The 22,508-nt window shown below is 40.8% G+C and overlaps 1 protein-coding gene across 1 annotated transcript in view; it reads right to left on the bottom strand.

Annotated features, from left to right (window-relative positions):
* Positions 1-17,843, bottom strand: part of GRB2 (growth factor receptor bound protein 2) — a 44,993-nt gene extending 27,150 nt beyond the window's left edge. Inside the window, exon 1 of the mRNA XM_057381390.1 lies at positions 17,562-17,843. Coding sequence (XP_057237373.1) covers positions 17,562-17,639 — 78 coding nt within the window. The 5' untranslated portion in view covers positions 17,640-17,843. The remainder of the gene's footprint in view (positions 1-17,561) is intronic.
* Between the last annotated feature and the right edge of the window lie 4,665 nt (positions 17,844-22,508).

Genomic DNA, 22,508 nt, shown 5'->3' on the forward strand with positions numbered 1-22,508 from the left:
AAAAAAAAGGCATGCTGAATTTTAGCACTAAATAGAATCAGGATGATGCCTTAGGACTAAGTAACATTGTTAAGAGAAACAAAGGTAAGCAAGAAACCATCCAAGGAATTAAAAACAGACTGGTGGCTGTAAGATAAACGGAAAATTGTTTTTCAAGCAGCTAACAGCTCCTAACTATTTCCCAGGAAAAACAGCCCTATGCTGCAGGCCAGTAAAAGCCCCAGTCTCTTTAAATCAGTCCTGCAACATGACACCTTTGAGGTTCGATGTGAAGTTTAGCAGCACTTTAAGACAGTTATGCAAAGACCCGACAAAGGAAGGGGAAAAAAAAGTGCCACAAGATCCAGTCTCTTACTGAGCAGGTTCACCTGTCACTTCAGACTAATTACTTCATAACTCAGAGCACAGCTCCCATATATCTGCTATTGGCCAATGGTTTTACAACATGTCTTAATTCAGCCCACAAAAAGCCTGTTCTCACTCTCACAGCCCTCGTGATTTTGCATTGTATTATATAGACACAGCCTCAATTAGGAATTTGATCGGTCTCCACACAAAGCGAGCTCTATTGCCTCAGCCCTGTTTGTACRTATGCAGAACTTGCTGCCCCACCTCTTATCTGCGCATTTAAAATGTTAAATTTAACTCTCCCTTGTGGGGAAGAYATGTAGATCTGCCAAAATCACTTATCACCCATTTCTTTTTGGGRTGGTTCCCTGGGGAAGGCCAGAAGAGGAGACCTGAGCCCATCAGTTCTGCAGGGCTGCTCCAACAATCCCATCCYCACAAAAGGAACAGCAGCACCAATAGTGTAACTTTACCCTTTTGGCAGAGATGATTTTTTGCTATCAGAACTTTAATCCAACTGCATGTAAGCAAACCCTGTTTTAAAACAAGACTTCCATAACCAAATTAGAAATTCAGTTATAAAGCAGCATTGACTAAAATAAAGAGAAATTAATGAAGCTTATCTTTCCCTGTACAAATCAAGGCAATTTTGGTGCACAGAGCCAGCAACGTTTTGGCTCAGTGTGACAAAAGAGCTCAGTTTTCTACAACACAAAAAAAAGTGGGTTTAAGGCATTTAAACCACTAATTTACCACTGAGGAACTGCAATGATATTTATCAGAGATTTGTCAGCTGCAGAGTGATGGTTTTAATCAGTGCATATTTGATTAAGTTTATTTAATGTTTTTACTGAYTTATGTCTAGCAACATCTTGAACTGAAGAGGAAATGGACAGCTACTTAGACTGATCTTCAGAATGAGATGAAGATCACTCTGAAGAGTGATTTAAGAAAAAAGGGAACTCTCCTCATTTTCCTGTAACTGTGAAGCTGTTCCCACTTCCTTGCTGTTAGTGGGACAGGCACACACAAGAGGAAGACACTTCAAATGGTTTCTGATCCGAATGCTGAACATCATCTGACTCATTCCTGTCCTATTTGCATAATGCAAAGCACCCCGAGAGCCTGAAAACCCCTCTGAGTGTAAAAGAACAGATCAGACCACATTGGGAGCAGTTTGCACCACTGGAACACTAAACCCACTCACAGACTTTCACAGGATGTCTCCAATCTCACCAAACAGAACAAAGCGAGGAGAAATGAGATGAAGCTTTACTGTACATTACATGAGCAACAGTGATTTCCCTGCTCATGTAACACTGAATGGGGAGAAAGAAAGGAAAATAAAGAGGCTGTTTAATAGAACAAGGTTTTTAGGCGACTTGCTTTTAAAGGCCTGAGAGGGCACGTTGCTGTTTCCTTGCACTCATGTTTCAATGGACAGGTGCAGTTCATCAGTCACACTTCAAAAGAGTCCAAACAAAAAAACCCACCTGGTTGGTTTAAAAACAACAAGAAGAAAAACCCAACCAGGATTATGCTGGTGTTGCACCAATAACTTGAAGTTCAAAGCCAGTTCAAACAGTCCGTTCTTACAGGCTGTTCAAGCCACCACTGGAGCTTGTTAAAAGATCTAACTCTGGTCATTGCCACCTGGCCAGGYTCTCCTAAGAGAAAAAGATTTCAAATAGCAAATGCACTGGAAGACCTTTGTTCAGAAAAGACATGAAGTACACTCCAAACTCAATTTTTCTGAGCCTGCAAGAAGCAAACCTTAATTAAAAAAAAAAAAAAAAAAAAAAAAAAAAAAAAAAAAAAAAAAAAAAAAAAAAAAAAAAAAAAAAAAAAAAAAAACAGTCAACAGGGCAAATACATTAATAAAAAAATACATGCATTTTTAAAAAACATACAGAAAAACAAGGATTTTAGAGGACTTTGCAGCTAAATAACCTTTCTGAAAATATATTGAATCACAACTTTGCTTTGAGGGTTGTTCTGATAAATTATTCTAACAGTTTTAAAAGCCAGTAAAACCAAACTGTACCAAGTGGTTATTCTCAGTGATCTTTCCAAATCTACAGCTTCCTAAACCCCTTTTTTCAGTTATAAATCCATCATTTCTTTTCTAGTTTTCCTTAGGTCTTTGACCATGAGGCATACAACTTGCATGTCAGTATTCTTAACATTGTATCTTAAGTAATTTTATTGGGAAGACTTGGGCAATCCACTTATCCACRTTTTACGTAAGTGCCAATATTGCAGCCTCTCCAGCACAAAGCTTCCTCAGTGCTTTCCCAGTGACTCGTGCCTTCAGCATATGCAAACCTCAGAAGGGCAAACACACCAAATTCTCTAAAAACAAAGTAGGGCTGGTGTACCAAYGTCTCATGTTGATCTTCAGTCCATGATAACTTTCAGAAGAAATGTGTGATTGTTTTCAGGCTGCTACAGGATAATGAACTATTATATCCCAGAAATCTTCTAATGACATTTAAGTTCAGCCTATTTTTGGGTCACAACAGGCCTGAGTCAAAAAATGGTGATTCATTCCAACATTAATCCATTTTTCTTTTTTCTCAAAACTCATCATTAAATGAAGGTTCAATTAGTGGAGAACCAATAGGATACAGAGTGAAACACCCACAATTCTGTACTCATAAAGTTGGAATAACAAATTCTGGAATCACAGTGGCCCCAATTTAACCATAAAAAGCTCAACAATTTCTGGCCAAACAGGAAAGTTTAGCCTTTTTTCCAAGAGAAAAGAAAAACACCCTCCCACCAGAGCCTGTAAAAATACACACTCCTCAGGMGACTGAAAAAAGAACACGCTTTGATAACCACTGATGGAGAGAGGAGCCAGAGAGAAGGACATCTGAACCACAGACATGGAATCAGATGGCAAAGGATAAGGATCGTTCCTTTAATACAACAAAAGCCATCAGAACTAAATGGTCTTTGTCTAAGCTCAGAAAGAAGCCAGAAATCATTATGAAGGGCACAAAGTGGAAAGACACCAATAATCTCCTCTTTTGAAAGGAYGAGGAATGATGGCACAGTACAGCAAGGACCACCAGTGTGCCAGAGCTGCTGATGGTCTGTGACATCCCCTCATGCCAAAAACACTGCTCCTACTCTGACTTCAATGAGGAAAGTACAAGGTCCAAGAAGTCCAAAGCAAATTTAACTTCCATTCTACCTCACAAAAACTCCAAAATCACAGCTGTGGGGGCTTACTGAAAGTAAGCTGCTGAATTACACACTGGAAGGGAGGGGAGAAGAGAAAATGAGAAGAATAAAAAAAAAGGGGGGGGCAACATCTGCACATCAAAGTGATGCTTAAAAAATCCCCTTGTGCAATGAAGTTCCTCTTTCACTTCAGAAGTAATAAAATAGCATTTGTTCATGTCCAATTCTCTCTGTAAAAGAAAAATAAAGCATTTAAATAGAATTTACTCACACCAAGTTAGGAGTCGAACTTGGTATCATTAACAGACTGAGCCTACACTAGTCTCTGCCGCTCACTGTCACATGGGTTGGGATGAGAAATACTCGTTCAGAGTTACTCAGGGTCAGGAAGAAAACCAGTATCCTAATATATGAATCATTTTTTAAATTTAAAAAGAGACACTACTTGCAATATCTCAGAGGAACAGAAAATATGAAAGTGATAAATGCTGCCTTTTTSTTTTTAATATAACATACTATTAGAAACACCAGCTATATCTACAATAAAAGTCTATTGCTGCTCTCTTGGCTTGTGGGCAAAAAGGAAAAAATCAAAGTCTCCTTATATGAATAATGCAGAAATGCAGATATTAAATGCCAAAAGCAGTAACTTGCTCCAGAATCTTAAAGTTAAGACAGCTGAGGCACAAAATTCTTTACAGAAAAGATCAGAGATAACTAAAACCATCTCCTAATTAGCGTCTCAAATTAGATGAATTGTTCCAGGTCAAGAACAAATTAAAACAAGAATAGAACTCGTTATGGCTCCATTGCAGTAACCTGGAAGGGATATCACAATGCAGGTCACTGACACCCAAGGGTGTATTATTTGACCACAGACTAATTTTAAGCTTCCAAGTACATTATAGCAGCACAGTATTTCCATTGTAAGTCTGAATAAAAGCTAAGGCATTAAAACTCTCCCTTACTGGGAGACTCCAATCRGGAGATCAATGTCTTGACCACAGAAAACTCCCCCCAGAGCCCTGACAAAGGGTCAGTCGTTCCTACACAACAAAATGGGATTTTCAGACCATACATTAGTGTGGATACGTCCAAAAACATTCCCAAAAGTGGAGTTCTGGGAAGAACTCAGAGTGTGGAAGGCATCTCAGGGATGTACTCACCAACCAGGATCAGGCCTTATCTAAAGATTTTACAATACATATGATGAGATGACAGATGCTGGTTGGTCCCAGCTGGTTTGAAGCAATATAGCCAGTCCACAGCCATAAAACCTCCCTGGAAGTACAGGGAATATCCAATTAAATTGACTCAGGCAGCTATTTGGAGGCTTGGCTCTTCTGGCAAAGCTATAAAAGCAAAAAGCAGTCTTCACCTCAGACTACCACTTAATCAGTAGAAGCAAATAAAAATATAACTCCATATAGAGGATAGATGAATCACTCATTGAGATAAACTGGAATAGTCATAAAGCTTTTCTAGGACTTAATCGGGCTGCTACATTAAAAAACCCAACAGCTCAGGCCTTTGGCTACTCATTCCCACAAACGTGCTCATTAACAACACAAGAACTCCACCCTTGGCAGTTAAAAAGGAAACCAAAGGGTCAGCGTCTACAACAGAGGGAGGCTGTGCCACAGGATCCCCAGACTGGCTGCAGGTTCAGGGGCAAWCCAAGGAAGTGACAGAATAATGGCAAAGTTCATCAAGAGAATGATTAAATGTACTCAAACCTTCAAATTAATCAGCTGCACTGACAACTTTCAATACTAAAAGGCCAAGTGATATATGTCAGATTAAATACAGTACGCAAAATAGCATGTATGAGGAAAAACACAACCAAAAAACTCCAAGAACTGTAACTGTATGAAGCTAAGGGTTTTAAACTGTTACTCCTCAGCAATTATAACACAATCAAGGGGGGCAGCAATCTGAAAATAAATTAGAAACATTACCTGTTTCCCTTAACAATGAAACAAAACAAATATTTTGACACTAAATTTGTGTCATTCTCTGAGTACTTATATTTAGTATTTTTTAGATGGGTTAAAATCAACTAAAAGAGTTGCAAAAAGAACACAGATAAAACAAAGTACAGAATGGGTTTCAGACAGTAAGAGATCAGACTCACAACCTCCTCAGAAGACAAGACATTTGCAAATCAATTCTCCCCATGAGAAGCACAGGAAAGATCTTTTCCTATTGTCTCTCGAAGGGGAGAGGGAAGGAAAAGAGAAAATCAGTAGAACTCCCAGGCAGCATGTTTCAAATGAAGAATAACTTCATTCCACACAGCACATGTTCACATGAGAATTTCATGCTGTAATGTACAGATGGACTCAAAATGRATTTAGAAAGATGCAGAGAAGGTGTGGCCACCAATACCCAGGCACAGCCTCCTCCTGAGTGAGTCACTTCAGCCTGACTGAAGGAACACCTTACACAAGGAGGAAGATGACCTTAGTCCAGGGCTAAACATCTGACCCATACAGCCAGCATTGGAGGGGTACATCTAGCCCAGTCTAAAATGGCAAATATTCAGAGAACAGCAAAGCACAGAGGAACAGAGTTTTCTACTACTTTTAATTGTGAAAATTGTATCATTCACTTAATATGGGAACAAGTCCCAGAATTAYATGGGACAATATTATAACATTGTGATGGCTAGAATTTACTTTCATAGGAGGAAGCTTAAAGTATAATCCATTATAAAGGTACAATAAACTGAATATTATCTATGACAACCAACAGTGAGTGGGAGAAAGGTGACTAATACAGGTAGCTGGCAGCACAGTACAAGGGCCACGTGAAAGATCAGCTCAAATCTGTCTGTGGGGGCTGATAAACCTTGGCAAATTCAAGCACATCCTAGGAGTGCTACTTGATCCCTGCCATTAGGACAGGGGAGTTAGTTTTCACCCATTTGGATGACATCCTGTCTCTCCCCAGTAAGTACACTGGGACTTTTGGGAACCATGAGTGAGAGAAAACRAGTACTTTTAAAAGATTTTGATTAGGTATGGCCAGACTTCTCAGGGTGGACTGCAGTCATGACCAAGAATAGCTAAATCCAGTCASAGTCAAAGCAAACTTAGAAGACTGTGTAACAGTATTTTCTTTGTGAGGACTTGAAACTAGGGAGTCCCAAAGGGTTCAGAAAAATACCCTTGGGGGTAGTTCAGCCATTCCCACAGAATTTCAACCTGCAGCACACCTGAGTCACTCATGGATCATTTTCAGTATCTGACCAGCCTGCAGAGCAGCTCTTTTATAAAAAAAAATGCTCTATGTTTAATAACTTCAGCCTTTCTGGAGAGTTAAAAATGTTTTCTTCTCAACAAACAAGCTTTAGGGGGAATTTATTACTCATCATGAAAAYAGCATCAACAGTGCCCCTAATCTTACTGCGACATCATGCAGGTGTTTGTAATCCAAACAGAGGCAGGTGGACTGAAACACAAACTTTTCAAAGGAAAGAAAGCTCAGCAAAGTTTATAGAAATGTTGGAAGCCTCTCTTTACTTAGACCCTTCCTTTTTTACGTTGCCTAAAGAGAGCAAAGGTAACAGCTTGCAAGATTTCCAGACACAACAAGCTGTAATGGGAAGAGTAGAAGCCAGGAAACACTGCAGGGTCAACTGTAATCACTTTGGTTATCTTTATTTTTTGTGACTCTGCAGAGAAAGTTGCAAGTTTCAATCTGTATTCTTCTAGGCAAGAAGGCTGGACTTGGTTACCTCAGAGGTCTTTTCCAACCTAAGAGATTCTATGATTTTAGGGAGAGTCACAACAGTCAGCTGCCTAGCCTGGCAGAGAGCAAGTGACACTCTTAACCTTACAGGCAATTTTCAGGGAAAAAGAAAAAAAGAGGAATGCATCACTTCCTAGTAAGGAGTAAGGAAGTGTCAAGATAGCTTGAGCTGGAAGTTTAAACACCCTGACACAAAAAGTCAAAACAGACAAATCCACACAGTTTTTGACAAACTATAGTTTCAGGAGAGGTAGGGCAGAGGCGTTGGTGCAAAGTGTATTTTAAGAAATAGGGACAGAAGGGAAGGCAAGGAGGAAGCAGAAGCAACTTCTGCTTCCTCCATTCCAGTGGCTAGCAGGGAGCTGAATTGCCAGCCCATGCCTGAGCACTTCCAGGGTTAAGGATCTTGTCCAAGTAGTCTTTGAGRACATATAAAACACTGCAGAAACAAAACTTAGCTGAGAAATATATGCACAACAGGTTCCCCTGACATTGCCTGGACAAGGCATGTTTGTCAAGCTGAAGTTCACCTCACCAAARTTATTGTTTGAAGGCAAGGTTGGGAAAAGCAACATTTTAAATGTCAAATTTCATCTTTAAAAGTGTTCACTGGCCTTAGCTGCCCCTTTCTCCTAATTTYCCTCCTTGCATTTGGTTCTTCCCTTCTTCTGCAACTGTAGGATGCACTTTGAACCCTTGTTTACCTCCCCACTGCCAAGCATTTCCATGATTAGTTATAACCCCAGTAGTAGTAAAGATTAGAGCTCAAGAACTGCACAGGAGCTCAGGGAAATACCTCTCAAGCAAAAGCAGCAGCTTTTCCAGAGGAACTTACAAAAGGTACACACTTCTGCAGCTTAAAATCCTATTTATTCTAAAACAAATCCACTTAGACCAGGAATCTAAGCACAGCTCTTTTCAAGMAGACCATAATCTGTTGTTAACAGCAGTAAGTAAAAACTAGATCAAATGGTTAAAGTATCATTTTCATATTTATGCAAAAGAGGTGTAAGTAACAAAAGAATACTCGAAATTTGACTGTACATAAGGATTTACAATGGCAAAACTTACTCAAGCTAAGCAAGAGTTGCAAGAATTTAAAATTTTGTGCCAATTTCTCACAAACCAATTTCTCACTAGCTTAGACKACAAGTCTTCAGCACTAGCAGAGCTGCTATGATTAGTGGAACCTGCTGGCTCATACATAACTCATGAAGAATTCCCCCCTTTCCTCCCAAGGGAAACAATTTTGCATAACAGCAGAACTTTTTTTTCCCCCTCCACACATAAACCTGTAGAGCTTTAGTACAAGTTAGAGCAAGAAGTAGGTTGCCTCCACATAGAAAGCAGGAATTCCAGAGACAAATTATTTAAATAAGAGGTTTTAGAGACTAACAGTATAATTACAGTTCAGCTGAAGAGAAGGGGAAAAAAAGAAAAAAAAAGATGCTTTCTGCTCTCTCTGCATGAGGTCCAGCTGCAGTGGAGCCAACAGGCAGCTCCCAACACAGCGTGCAGGCTGACACGAACACATGCAAAGCAGTAAATCCAGCAGGTACAAACAGAATAATTCTACTCTGTTCAGTATTCTCTTCTTATATTTYATTTATAAAGGGCAGTAACATTTGAACATCACCATTCTAAATTAATTACTCTACAGAGGCTGACAATCTACTTCCCAAACAGAAATAGCTGTTCCTCRGTTTTGCCTTATTCCAGTCACTGCTCTGACCTGCCACCACAGGATGAAATCCCAACTGATTTGATGAATCCTCAATACCAGGACTATTTGTTTTTCACAACCTCAAACAGTTGCAGACAAAAGAATCCAAGATCAGGTACAGAAATTGAAGTGAGCAATCGTTCCTGAAGGGGATAAAAYGCCTCCTAAGCTCTTTGAGACATTTATGACATTTTTAAAATGGCCTTTTAGTCAATATCTCGAGAAAAACACCATTCTTTTCATAAAGAGAGAAATACAGGCTGAGGAAAATTATGAACACAACCATTTAAAATGCAAATTCCAGATGCATCTAGTAACCAATCAGGAAGTATTGTAGAGTAGCATCTGGGATTCAGGAATATAATAAATACCCTAAAAATAATTTTCATGAGCAGTTTTGGAGACTGTCAGTTCACTTTTTGCTCCATTAGAGCTCAGCTGTACAACCCCGTGTGTTTAGCACATGTCATCATGAAAAAACACATTCTTAAGTTTGTTAAASCCATTCTCACTTGAGTTGTCAGATGGTGGCACCAATCATGCATGCAAGCCATGGGAACAAGTTCAGGCTCCACCACAGACATTCTGCTTCACAACATTTTCTGTTCCATTTGAACACCTACTCCTAGGAGGTGTTACAAGATGTCTTCAAAGCTGAARGCATGTGCCACTCACACAGTGCTTTAAATACTCAGCAACAGRGCAGGAGCCTCAAAGTGACAAACAAGGACAAGCCCCAGGCCTGACAGATTGAAATGGACAATGCTGCTGATCTGTCTAAAAAGATTTGGCTATTTGAGGGAAAGAAACAACGTTATCCAGCATTTCCCAATGTAGAAAATGAAAACAAACCCAACCCATCCCCAAAAATCATAGAAAGCATTCTCCTATCCTACTTTCTCTCCCAAGGCTGWAAGTATCAAAAAACCGCAATTTATTTCTCAGTGTATATTAATTATTCCAGTCACTGGTGCTTGTCCAGCCTGGAAGATAACTGCCACWGCAGGGCCAGCAAAGGAAATGAAAGAGCAAGAACAGCTGTGGGATAAAACTGCAGATAAAACTTGTGTATCAAACTGCTGCAGTATCAGTCTCCTGATCTGCCTYGAAATGCAGAACACACACAAGTCACCTACTCATTTGCATTCTGAATCTAACAMAATTTTCAGAGAAAACTGGAAATGATAGAGATCAAAGGCAGCTTTACTAGCAAAATGCTAAATAAAGCAAATAAAAAATAAATCATCAAGACCTAGTGCCTCTTTCCACCAGTGCCCCAGTGAAACAGATAACTACACAAATGSTCCATTTCTAAGGCTGTAAGACTGGGCACCAGAGAAAGAACAAATGCATTCCATTGGTCACTTTTCTATACAAATATTCCATTMCCAAGTCACAGCTTCATCTCCCCGGCTAGGACCCATCCCCTCAGCACCGGCAATAAAAGTGAGAGCAGGGAGAAGGGAAACAAGCTCACCCTTTGCTACACTTTGTTAATTAAGAGTAGCTGCTCAACCATTAACAAAGTGTTCACCCAGAGTCCTGGGTGAGTTTTGTAACTCACATTGAATCCCATGGTGGGATTATCATTACTCCAGCCACCTCGAGGTGAGTTTGGCTATAGACAGTGAAGACCCAGTCCATTCTCTTGACCACACACTGCAGACCAACCCACCTCAGGTGTCACTGCTGCAACAACCCTCTGCTGTCACACCTGSAAAGGACATTCTGCAATTCAATGCCACAGACCAGAAGAAAGGTGATGCCACAGAGTCACACAAGAAAAATTCAAACAAAACTCATCTCCAACTATGTCACATCTGCTGTCGAATCCTTTGCTGATGTCCACTCTGTGAATGGCTTCAAATGTACTTTTTAGGGGGAGGTGGGTATGTGTGTATGTAGGTGTGTCTGTTGGATTTTTACAATTGTTTGTTGTTATGGTTCTAAAGTTTGCTTTGATTCTTCAAACCTTTTAAGACACGTATAAATAGAATTATTAAAAATTTAGCCAAGGTTTTAATCCAGGGATGAAGAGCAAATATGGAAATCTGCCATCTTCAGTATAATAGCTAATAATACAATACTTCAGTCTCACAGTAACTGTGTAAATGTCCAAATATTATCTTTAGTTGTTCTTCTAGTTTAGATTTCTACAGTAAAATTAATCAAGTTTGGTAAATTACAGTCCCTTTTAGCTCAATTTGAAATGGTAAATTGGCTCCAGTGTTGTTAGGGCATCAATTCCTAATTTTCTTTCATTTTCAAAAAATGGAATTGGTTTAGCCCAGCACTTTTTTTTCCCTGAGGTTTAGGCTTTAGTTATTGATTTATGGGAGTCCCTTGCAATTTTAAAGCACGAGGGATTTTAGCAAGGAGTCATGTAGTTCACTGCTTATGGTAGGATCAGCTTTACATAGAAAAACTGGGTTCCTTATCTTCCCTTGAGTAGTTGGATCCTTATTAATTGAAAAGAGAAATCAGGAAAGTCTCAATATCACTACAAACAGGATTCCTCCTCCAGCAATTAGCAGGGCTCTGCACACAAATTGCAAATCTATGAATACACTCCCAATCCTTTACACGTGCCACTAAAAATCATAATCCCTCTTTTCTTCCCTGAAGCTGTGATCAAGCTTTTACCATTTTAATTTAAAAAAATAAATTAAATCAAAGTTAGTTACTTAACACCCAAGATATCCAAGAACAACAGATTTTATTGATCTGAAATTCTCAGAAAATCCCTAATTACAATAGTTAATACTATTAAGAGAAACATCACCAAAGAGAGGAGGCAGCATTTCTGTGTTGCCAGTAAATAAAAGCACATCACGTTGGCTGCAGTTTGACATGCAGGTTGAACAAAGCAGATAAATAATTTATCARACCAAAACGTGATTTGCTGCTCTGCCTGTGCTAACACTTGTCAGAAGTCTGTCACACCCCGCGTATCACAAGCTGGACCTCGCAGAGAGGCTGTAACAGCTCCTCTCTTAAACTGGCAAAGGCAGCTGAGCTTCAAATTAGCACCATCTCCCTGATTATCACAGAATGCAACACATGCTAAGGCAGTRTCACAAAATCAGCTGAGCTGACCACTAGCCTGAATCAATGTTTGTTCAACACTCAGAACCCCTGCAGCCTTCAGGTAGCTCACAGAGCTCATCTTTCTCTGCTTTCWGGGACAAGTTAAAGTAATCATCACATAAAGCTTCTAAATTAAAACAAAGATGCCATATTTAAGAAGGACTATRTTTACTTCTTGCTTGAAAAGACCACTTTACACCTTCAGACTGGAATATTCCATATTTATGTCTGTCACACAGAAATACCTTGAGCACCACAATCCTGATCTAAGCAAGTCCAAGCTCTCCTACAAACATAGAACACACATGTTTTGGGCACACACACTTTGTGAAGGATAGGTATTTCCTTCCCACACACTTCACCCTGATGCCTACAGAAATTGGCTAATAGAATATAACCCACCTTCAAATTACTTTCATACATAAGAGGAACAGTATTTGAAAAGTTTGCACTAAAACTAGTCCTTGAAGACTTGAGCACATCAGAAGACTGCAGCCCCTTATAGCAGTGTCTCTTTGTGACACATATCTCAAACCACCAGGCTGCTAAGTCAACTACAGTTCAGATAATTGTACTCGATTTTATGTCTCTGTAATGTTCTGACAGTTTTGCCACCTTAGACTACAATATTGATGACATATCGATGGCAATTATCATCTTAATTCAAYGCCACCAGCCAGGGAACGTGACCTAAGCACACCCCTACAAATCAACCACCACACACAGCAGAGCTGCCACTCACAGCTAAGACACAGAATAATGGAGATTGGAAGGGCCTCTGGAAGTCACCCAATTCACCCTCCTGCTCAAAGGAATTCTAATTGGATCAGAGTGCTCAGGGACTTGTTTGGGTATCTCCAAGGATGGGGATTCCACAACTTTTCTGGGCAACCTGTTCCAACATTTGACCTATTTCACTATAAAGCACATAGTGCTTGCAATTTGGCTTAATCATTAATTCAGAAGATTGTTTCTCCCATATTAAAAGCTTTATCAAGACCACACTGAGTCCATCCCCTTACAACAAATGAGGAATGATGGAGGAGTGTGTAAGAAAGGAAGAGGAAGGAAGRGAGTGAAGACAATTTCACCCAAACCAGAAAAAATCTTGGCACTACTCTTGAATTTCTGCTCTCCAACACAGACATCACGACATAACAGCCAATGCAGGTGAGGTCACAGGCAAAGGAGAGGAAAGAGCAGAAGGGAGACACTGGTCCCCTCATTTATCATATTCCTCCCTCAATTCAAAACTGTTCCACTGTATCCTGACACAGAAAAATGGTTTTCATGCAGGAACTGAAAATGCCACCTCAGCATCAACTGTTTGCAAACACTCAATCCTCTTAAAGGCTGACAAAAAAAATAAGTGTGGTGACAAACACTCATGTGGACAGAACCTGTGGCAACTGTCAAGTGTATGATCAGAGTGGGAAAAATAATCTTGACTTCGCTGAACTAAATTGTAAAGTGATCAAAATCCTGTCAAGGAAATCCTTCTTTTAGCACACAAGGAAGCTGGTTTATGCATCACTCAAAAGTGAAAACCTCAGAATTCAAGATGATGGCCTTCTATTTAAAACACCACTGAACAATTTGAGTCATAAAAACAATCTCTAAGCCCCCCATATTAATTATGCTGACAAGTGCTGGGAACAGGAACTTATTCAGTTCTTCAGAATAAGACTCTCCAGCTATGCCCCAACCCCATAACAGAAGGAGAAAGAGGAAATAAAGCAGTGGTTTATAGTTTAAAACCARAACAGTTCTAACATTCAAGATATTGTTTAGTGCTTCTGAATTAATCACACAGAAACAGTTCTCAGAGCACCATGGCATTAACTGTACACTTCTGATTAGATTTAGGAGGAGTAGAGAAAAGAAATCACAATGAGACAACAAAGAAAGGTGATTTTCCTTCTCTCCTCTCCCCCGGTTCCTGTCAAACTATTAGCACACTTTAGAACTCGCTATTTGTCACTTAGCATGAAAGTCAATAGTTTTGGGGGACATAAAAAGTGAATAACAAACACAGAGACTGAATTTAACTCCTCCCAATTTCAATAGATACAGCAAATGAAAGGGGTGAAGACTATAAAAGCATCAGGGCAACTGTCAATTGTTCAAAGTGAAAAAATAGTAAATTGAGATTTCAAGTAGGAATCCCTCAGTTCCTTATTTTCCTTTTTCAAGTAACAGGACAGGCCATCTTCATCCCCTGAGTAGGACCCCAGGCAGCAACAAGTTCCTGTGAAGCAACAGGAAAAGCAYGAAGCTCAAGAGCTGCAGCAGTGGCAGAAGACACAGAAGGAAGCAGCAATCTTGCCTTTCTTTGGAAAAGGCTCAGAAAGGAGTGCTTACAGTGTTTAAAGTTTAGAGAAAGCTGTCAGTGAGCATCTCCTGAGTGATACAGAGCCACTGGACAGAAGGGTAAGGGACCCACCGTACAGGGTTACAGAAATCATAGAAGCAGTTTTTACCACCTAGTGCCCACAAAAAAAAAAAAAGGCCAAGCACTTTTCCTCTTCACTCAGCTGTTTTACAATTGCAAGCCAAAGGTCAACTATCTTCACTCACTTTTGGAAACCAGCCACAAGATTACTAACAACCAGCTTAATGGCTCCAGTTCAAGTGCTATTCAATCAGGTCCTGAATCTGTGGGTAGGCAGCAGTAATGGCACATGACATCATAGGCAAGTTATCTGCTGAGGTCAGAGCAGCCAGACTGGGCATCTCTGCMTGCTCTCTCCACAGGGAGAAATATGGACTACAAGGAGTAGGAACTGAAGTGTTACAGATTTAGTTCTTTCCTTGTGCAGCTAGTTTGCTACAAATCAATCCTTTGCCATCCTCCACTGGCCATCAGGCTAAGGTGGGTCTCTGGAGTGCATCACCACAGCTATCTCACACCTGCACCTTCACTACACATGAAGTGATGCWTGGTCCTCAGCAAGGGACACTAAAGAGAGAAGGGTGCAGGTGCACTCAACATGTTACAAGTTTATTCCTCTTACCAACTCTTTTGAGGACAGAAGGATCGAYCTGGTTAATGAGAGAGATCACATGGGGCACGTGACTGGGACACCCTGAGACTTTTCAGTCATGAGCAGAGTTCTAACAAACAGATACGGCATTTCTGGTGGGAATTGATTTCCACAACCTCAAACACATTTGAAGTGAAACAGATTTTTCAAAGCAGCAATGTGCCACAGAAGTTTGTCARTTTGGGTAAAGTAAACTGGAACAGTTCTAACTCAATTTGGTTTATTATCCAAAATTTGCCAACTTTACAGAGTGTATCTCACCATGGAGCACAGCACTCAGTTCAACTTTGTGCTGAAGGATTCCTGAAACTCCTAATGCTTCCATTGACTTTAGTGATRATCTTGAAGAATTTACCAGTTCTATGACTCAGTTTATACAACCATGAAGYACATGTGTAAAATTTGCGAGAATTTTCATATAAATATAATCTGAAAAGAAAGGAAATACAGATTGAAGAACTGTTCACCAACGCTGTGAGGCACTACACAGTTCAGCCTAGGTTTTGGGTAAAGTAGGAAAACCCCTCTTTGTATTCTAGGAAAAATATAATTATTAATGCCATGTAACAGGACACATACCACTRTGTTTCTATTTGTGTGACAAAATTTGTGTATATGGGATGACATCGAGTGGATAGCACTCAGGAACATCTTGCTATCAACCACAGTGCAGAGGTGCAATACTTTCAACAGACTAAACTTAAAAAAGACTACAAGAAGTTATTTTTCCTTTAATCCTTAGAGAAGAACAAATTTATAAACAAATGCAAATTTTACTATATTTTTTTCACGTACTTCAGCAAACTTCTATACCAAACTAAATGAAAATAGCTGAAAATACACTTTACAATTAACTATATTTTGTTAYACTTCATTCTTCCTCCTTGTTCAGCATTTTCTACAAGCTGACTTCAGCTATACTCTACTTCAAATAAACTAYAAAAGTTGAGGGCAGCTAGTAGCAACCAAAAATAGAAGAATACAGCTCAGGTTAAAAAAAAAATGCAAGGTTATCACAAAAGGTTTCCAAAATTCTGAGTCTCAAACATTTAAAAATAGCCCAAGGAAATATCCTGGTAATTTACACACACAGTGGCACTGAGGTGTACRAGTCTAACAGGAGTTTTTAGGCCAATTGTGGGCCAGGGATGTGTAGGATATATACAGATGTAATCACAAGTTAACAATCTCAAAGCATGAYACCTTTTGTATCTGTTGATGGCCTCACACTTCTTAACAAAACCACAGTTATGTTGTTGAAATATCAGCAGTAAAAGACACATATTGAGTTTACAAAGAGAGGTTATTTTTTCCATCTCATTGTAAAATAGTAGCTAAAATCAAGCCCTTCCCCAGCAAAAATGTTGAGCAGATGAGTAATCCCACTGAGGTCTGCAAGACTTGATTTGTCAGCATACACACAGTTACAGCCTTACATCTGCAAGAAAGGCACCTCTCAAAACTGCTTCTACCCAGAGCATTTTAGAAAAAAAAAAGCAGCTTAAAAATACCTTAACAGCAAATCTACACTAGGAAGGTAAAGCCCACCTTTTTGGCGAAATAGTGACTCTGATTGAATTCCATTAAAGCATTTTGCAATATGGCTCTTATTAATGGGAGCAACAAAGCTCTGAGCTACACTTCACTGAGGCCAAATCACTTAGGATTTTTGTATTTTAGTACCTCCCAAAATAAAATGTTGGGACTGGGCTTGTTCTGTTTGTCCAGTTTTAYTACAGCTGTAGAAATTCAACTGTTTTTTTTTTTTTTTTTCAAATTCCTGTAATATAGCCAAGATGAAGCCTAAAAAGCCTTTGATATATTGAAAGAACTATAGACCAAAATTCCTCTAATGCACTCCCAACATTCACTYACATCTGCACAGACCTATTATATATTCAGCCACAAGCTTATCAACTTGAGTTCATCAGGACTGAAGATAAAACTCAGCTTCAATATTTGACAGTCTGATGCTAAAAGATTATCTACTGAGAAATAATCCAATCACTSTTCTTTGATATTAGAATCCTTGGCAGGAGGAAAAGAAAAGGAATACCAAATTGATCTTGATTRCTTTATGGGGCTTCCTCTCATAATCTCTACACTGAATTCCCCTTTATCTTGTACTTCTGCTTATTTGCTGCCGTGTTTATGACTAAGTTTTGAAATATTCCAGTCTCAGAAGAGAGAATCGAGAGACTTGGGATGCATGCTTAATACTAAAACAAGGTAGCCTCTCCTGCTCTCACAGAGCTGTGACTGGGATTTAGGAGCTCTTGAGGCTCCCTATTAAAAGGAGATGGCATTCTCTGGGGACCCAAAAGAGSGTTAGGTCAGACGGACAGGAAGAGACTCAGAGAGAAACTGAATAGTACAGGGGAAAAGAAAGAACTACCGAGTCCGAGCCCTCCACTTACCTTAAGGATATCCCCCCGTTTGAAGCTCAGCTCGTCATCCGCGGTGGCTTTGAAGTCGTATTTGGCGATGGCTTCCATGCTGGGGCTGCCGCGCCCGGCGGTGCGGGCGGTGGGCAGGAAGCGCTCCCCGAAGCCTCCGCTCCTCCCGCGGCGGCTCTCGGCTCCGTGCGAGGCGCCGGCCCCGTCTCTCACATACAGGGAGGCCGGGGGACGATCCGCCCTAGGGGAGGGGGAGGAGGAGGAAGAGACGGGCCATTAGGGGAAGTGGCACGGATCGATGGCCGGGGCCGCGCCCAGCGCCGCTCCCTCCGCCCGGCGCGGCGCGGCCGCCGCTTCCTCCCGCCGTCGCTCGCCCGGGCTCGGCTCACCCGAGTGACGCGTCCCGCGGCCAATGACCGCCCAGGGGCCCCGGGGGCGGGAGCGGCACCGCGCCGGCACCGGCCCCGCCACCGGCCCGCCGGGAGCTATCGCCGGTTCTCGCCCCGGGGCTCGCAGCGTCCTGCTGCCCGCGGCGGAGCCGTGCCGGGCGGGCCCTCCCCGCTTCCGCCTCTCCGGGAATCTCTCCCGCTGCTCGCACCGATAATTACAGCGATGTAACGGGGGGAGGACGCGGCCGGCCGGTCCCCCGAGGGCCCGGGGGGAGAACCCCGAGCTCGGCACCACGGGACCGGCACAGCCCGCGATGGGCGAGGGGATGAGCTCCGCTCCCGCACCGGCTGCCCTGGGAAAAACCCGTCTAGAGACRCACCGATGGTTTGAGTTCTGCCATTCATGCAGCTCATGTCGATTTAAATACAAGCTAGACAAAGCAGAGAATGCTATTGGGTTCTTGGAATTTAAATGTCTATCAAAAAGTGTCCTCGAATAATATTACACAGAGGCAAAACTTTGGGCTGACTCAAGTAAAAGCAACCATCCTGAAATTCCAGTGCTTTGAGCAGCAGAACATGTTAAAAAACCTTCGTAATTCAGTGTGACAATCAGCAAGTTTGTGTCTCTTACAGGCTCAGAGAAGACATTAAATCAAACCTGGCAAGTCATATATTACAGACTGAAACCACTGAAAAGGCTTCAGTGAAATCTTGCTCTCAGGTTTGAATAGGAATGATTTACTATAACTCCAGCTACACTTGATAGCAGAGAAGCTAAATAATCAGAAAAAACACCAAAACACAAATAAGCCAGTCTGTAAGTTAAAATCCACCATGAATACCCYCTTGAAGAGCTAACAGAGAGCTGGCACTTGTCAGTGATAATTCAAGACAGAAAAGATCTGACAAACACTGGTGAACCCACGCACCTGCTAATTCARGCTCTGTGGTTGTGGCCCAGAAAGAGCCCTGCTGCATGCAAAGGCAGCAGATGGCAACAGTAATTTCTCATTTCAGAGAAAAACCTGCCTTACATAAATGCAGTTCRGCAATTAACATGCTTATATTCCATGAGCCCCATGTTTGCCCAACCTTCAGCTCCCTGTAGAGAATAATGAAGCTTGAGGCAAACACCAGAACTGAGATTCTATCACAGGAATCTGGCAGAATAAGAGGTATTTGCAGGATTTACCTTGATCAAAACCAGACCAGCTTAGCAGAGTCCCCACGTGGACAGAGCTTGGGAATTTCTCTGGTCCTCCTACACAACGCTACTGAAATGTCAGCAAGGCTGAAAACAGCATCACTTGCCACATAGATCTCAACAGAACAATCTCCCTGTGCTACCAAGACTGATAGAAATAAATGTACTGGATCCAAGCTTCGACCAACAAACATAATTAAATCCATAAAGTGTATCATCTTAACCACATTTTGGTAATTTGGAAATACTTTACTTTAGTCTCCAGGCTGATGAGAAAGCTTCTTTCTGATGTGAGTCTTCMATATCATACCAGCACACTCACACAAACAGCAACAATAACTTCCCTTCACCAGAAGTATTTTCTCTCTGCTTTCTCTATTATGTTGTGTTCACCATCTCCTCACCTTTCCAACCTATCCTCTAGGGGTTTGTCAATTGATGGTACTGGTAATTTTCTGCTATTATAGCACCATTAAAGGGCAACATGAATGACAGTGTACAGAGCAATGGAAAATGCAAACTTTGCTCAATACTCGTCTACCTGTCCTGTATTTTTCATGGTAAACATAATTTATTTCTAGTCCTTCTTAAATATTATTGGCAGCAACCTCTGGGTGTTTCAAACACCACCACACCACGTGTGAAAACACAATTATATGGGCACCTGAGCACCTTCAGCTAAGGGGCTTGAAACCCCAAAGTTCCAAACCTAAGAACRTAACACAAGTTGCACACCTCAAAGAATGCACTAAAGGGTTGAGACACATTTAAAGAAAAAAAACTACTTCAACTGGTAAATGTTCCTTTTTTGGGGACACAAGTACTGCTGCCCAATACTGCATTACCAGCTAAGAATTACTTTTTTTACTGAARGTGTTAATACACAACTTTCTTAGAAAAACTGATGAAGCATTTCCAAGAACTATACTRRCATTTCCCTGAGCTTAGTAACAGCACAATGTCGGGAAATTTTCCAGCACAATTCAAGATGAAAGAGATTCATCATGCAATACTCTTTAAACATGCATTAGTATTACTACCACCATCAGATATATTGTCAACATATAAAGGAGTGATGTTTCCAGGTAACAATGTTAACAGCAGCTRCAMTGTAGAACAAAACTTTAACCTTCCTGACTTGAGGCAAAAGTGTAGTTGAAGATTAGGCACTAAAGTTGTATCTGTAACAGGGAAAAGCTTTGAAAATATTAAACCAAGATACTTACACAGCAAATGTCAGGAAAGGTAAAGTCAGAACATAATTCCCTTAGAGTCTCTTAGGAAGCATCTGCTATTCACAATCTTACCTAATAAATTTTTACAGACATTCAGCCATGAAAAAAAAAATGAACAAACCAACTGCATGAGGAGGAAAAAAAAGACACAATGGTATCTGCTTCAGGCAGAGAGCAGTGCAACTGGGCACATCACTGTAGTGAACCCCAGTCCACAGACTGCAAATGGAGCAGTATGAATGAATAAGTCAATATATGAAGACACTGATTATGTYACAAAAATTATCAGATGATCTTGCTAGAGAAATGACTAAGATTTCTCAGAATATCACTGTTTCGCATCTCTCACCTTACTGTGAGTTGGGGTAAGACACTTCCTGTGCTCTTAAAAATAATGGGAGGTGGGGAGCAGAAAATAAGGCAACAGATGCAGCCAACAGCAAATGCTCATTAGCAGTAGTGCTGCAGCCCAGGATGGAATAAAAGTAATTATAAATACAAACCTCCCTGTTGTGGCCAAAAGGAAACAATTTTCAAGTTGTTTTCAATACATATTTCAGAGAGCACACAGGCAAAGGTGGGCTTTTTACATTACTCTTACAAACAGCACGGTTTTTAAACAAAAGAGAGCTTTCTCATTGTTCTCTTTTCACTGTTTTACTGCTCTTCTGGAAAGTGATACAAGCAGAAAAARAACAACAGACATTTTAGAAAAGCCAGAGACAGACAGGAAAGAAAGAAGATCGATTCATTGGGAGATTTTGGAAAGAATCAGATCCTAAACTCCATCAGCTGTTTTAGGACAAAACATTACTGAGGGTGGTAGAAAGAAAAATGTGTGCATACATCATCTGGAAGAYATGCAGAAATGGAAGTGTCAGGCTCTAGACAAAAGAATAGAAAGTAAAAAGTGTAAGGGCAGAACACTAATTCAAATTAGCCAAATAAGGAAGTATAACATAATAAAAGAACAAGGAAACTATAAATGAAATTATCAACATATAAACCCTAGAAAATTCAGGATCAGAAATGATACTCATGATCTACCGACGTAAAGTGATTCAACTTACTTCAGTGCCAGACAACTCAAGATATCACTTACAAAACTAAACTACAGTACAAAGCACAGATAATACTTATCAGATCAAAACATTTTATCAGGTAACAGAAAACTTCACCTCTGCCAGAATTTATTTACTGACAGCTCATTTTTTTCTTAAACTGTCTAAAACTACTTTAAATGTTACAAGCTTGTCTGGTATTATGAAATACTCAAAACATCGCACGACAATCAACCTAAGAAATTATAACATCTGAAAGGTCTTTTTTTAGTACAAATTCCCATATCCAAAGTTTGCACAGAAATGGATTACAAACAACACTGTGTTTTAAGATTGATTAAGCATCTGTGGTCCTTCAGGTTTTGTCCCATGCCACCAGGCATTTAGTAATTTTTGAAGCAAAGAATTAACTTCCTTAAGCACTGTATCTATGAATTGCTCTTACAGTTATTAACTGTGCTACAGAATAGTTTTCACTGTAGGTTATAAAAGAGGTGTCTGAGTCAGATGTTGTGGGAGTTAACAAGGCAGCATCCTTGTCTTCTACAGATTATTTGAAACTATATGGGCAAGTCAAACCTTATCCCACAAAACCAGCACTGGATCTCAAGCAGGAAGTTCAGAAGAGAAGGAAGAGGCCCAGAGAAAAACGTCCTCCTCCATCACAGAACCACACGTTTGAAGCATGACCCCAAAAGTGTTTGGAGACAGTGGGGTAGGGATATTATCCTCCCCACAGGGTACTCGCAGGCTTTTAACCTTTGGAAGCAGCCTGAAGTTATGGAACTCTTCTTTGAGGAATACAAAAAGATAAGCCCCAAGAACCACGACCAGCCAACACTCSCCAGCCGTGGGGCAGAGAGGAAAGCGACCCCCGCCCGATGTTACGATCACGGAGGGCAGTCCGTGAGCCGGGAATCTCGCCGAGATGACGCCTCTACAGCCCACAGCTTATTTCAACCACCCCCCCACCGGCAAGCCCGCATCCCCTCCASCACCCGCGCCCTGGGCAGGCCAGGGCCCGACGGGACGCGGGGCCGGCACCGAGGCGAGTCCTGCGGAGCGCAGCAGAGAGA

The sequence above is a fragment of the Malurus melanocephalus genome, unplaced genomic scaffold (genome assembly GCF_030028575.1).
Source record: "Malurus melanocephalus ecotype Western Australia unplaced genomic scaffold, MMel_1.1 scaffold_509, whole genome shotgun sequence".
Classification (NCBI taxonomy): Eukaryota; Metazoa; Chordata; class Aves; order Passeriformes; family Maluridae; genus Malurus; species Malurus melanocephalus.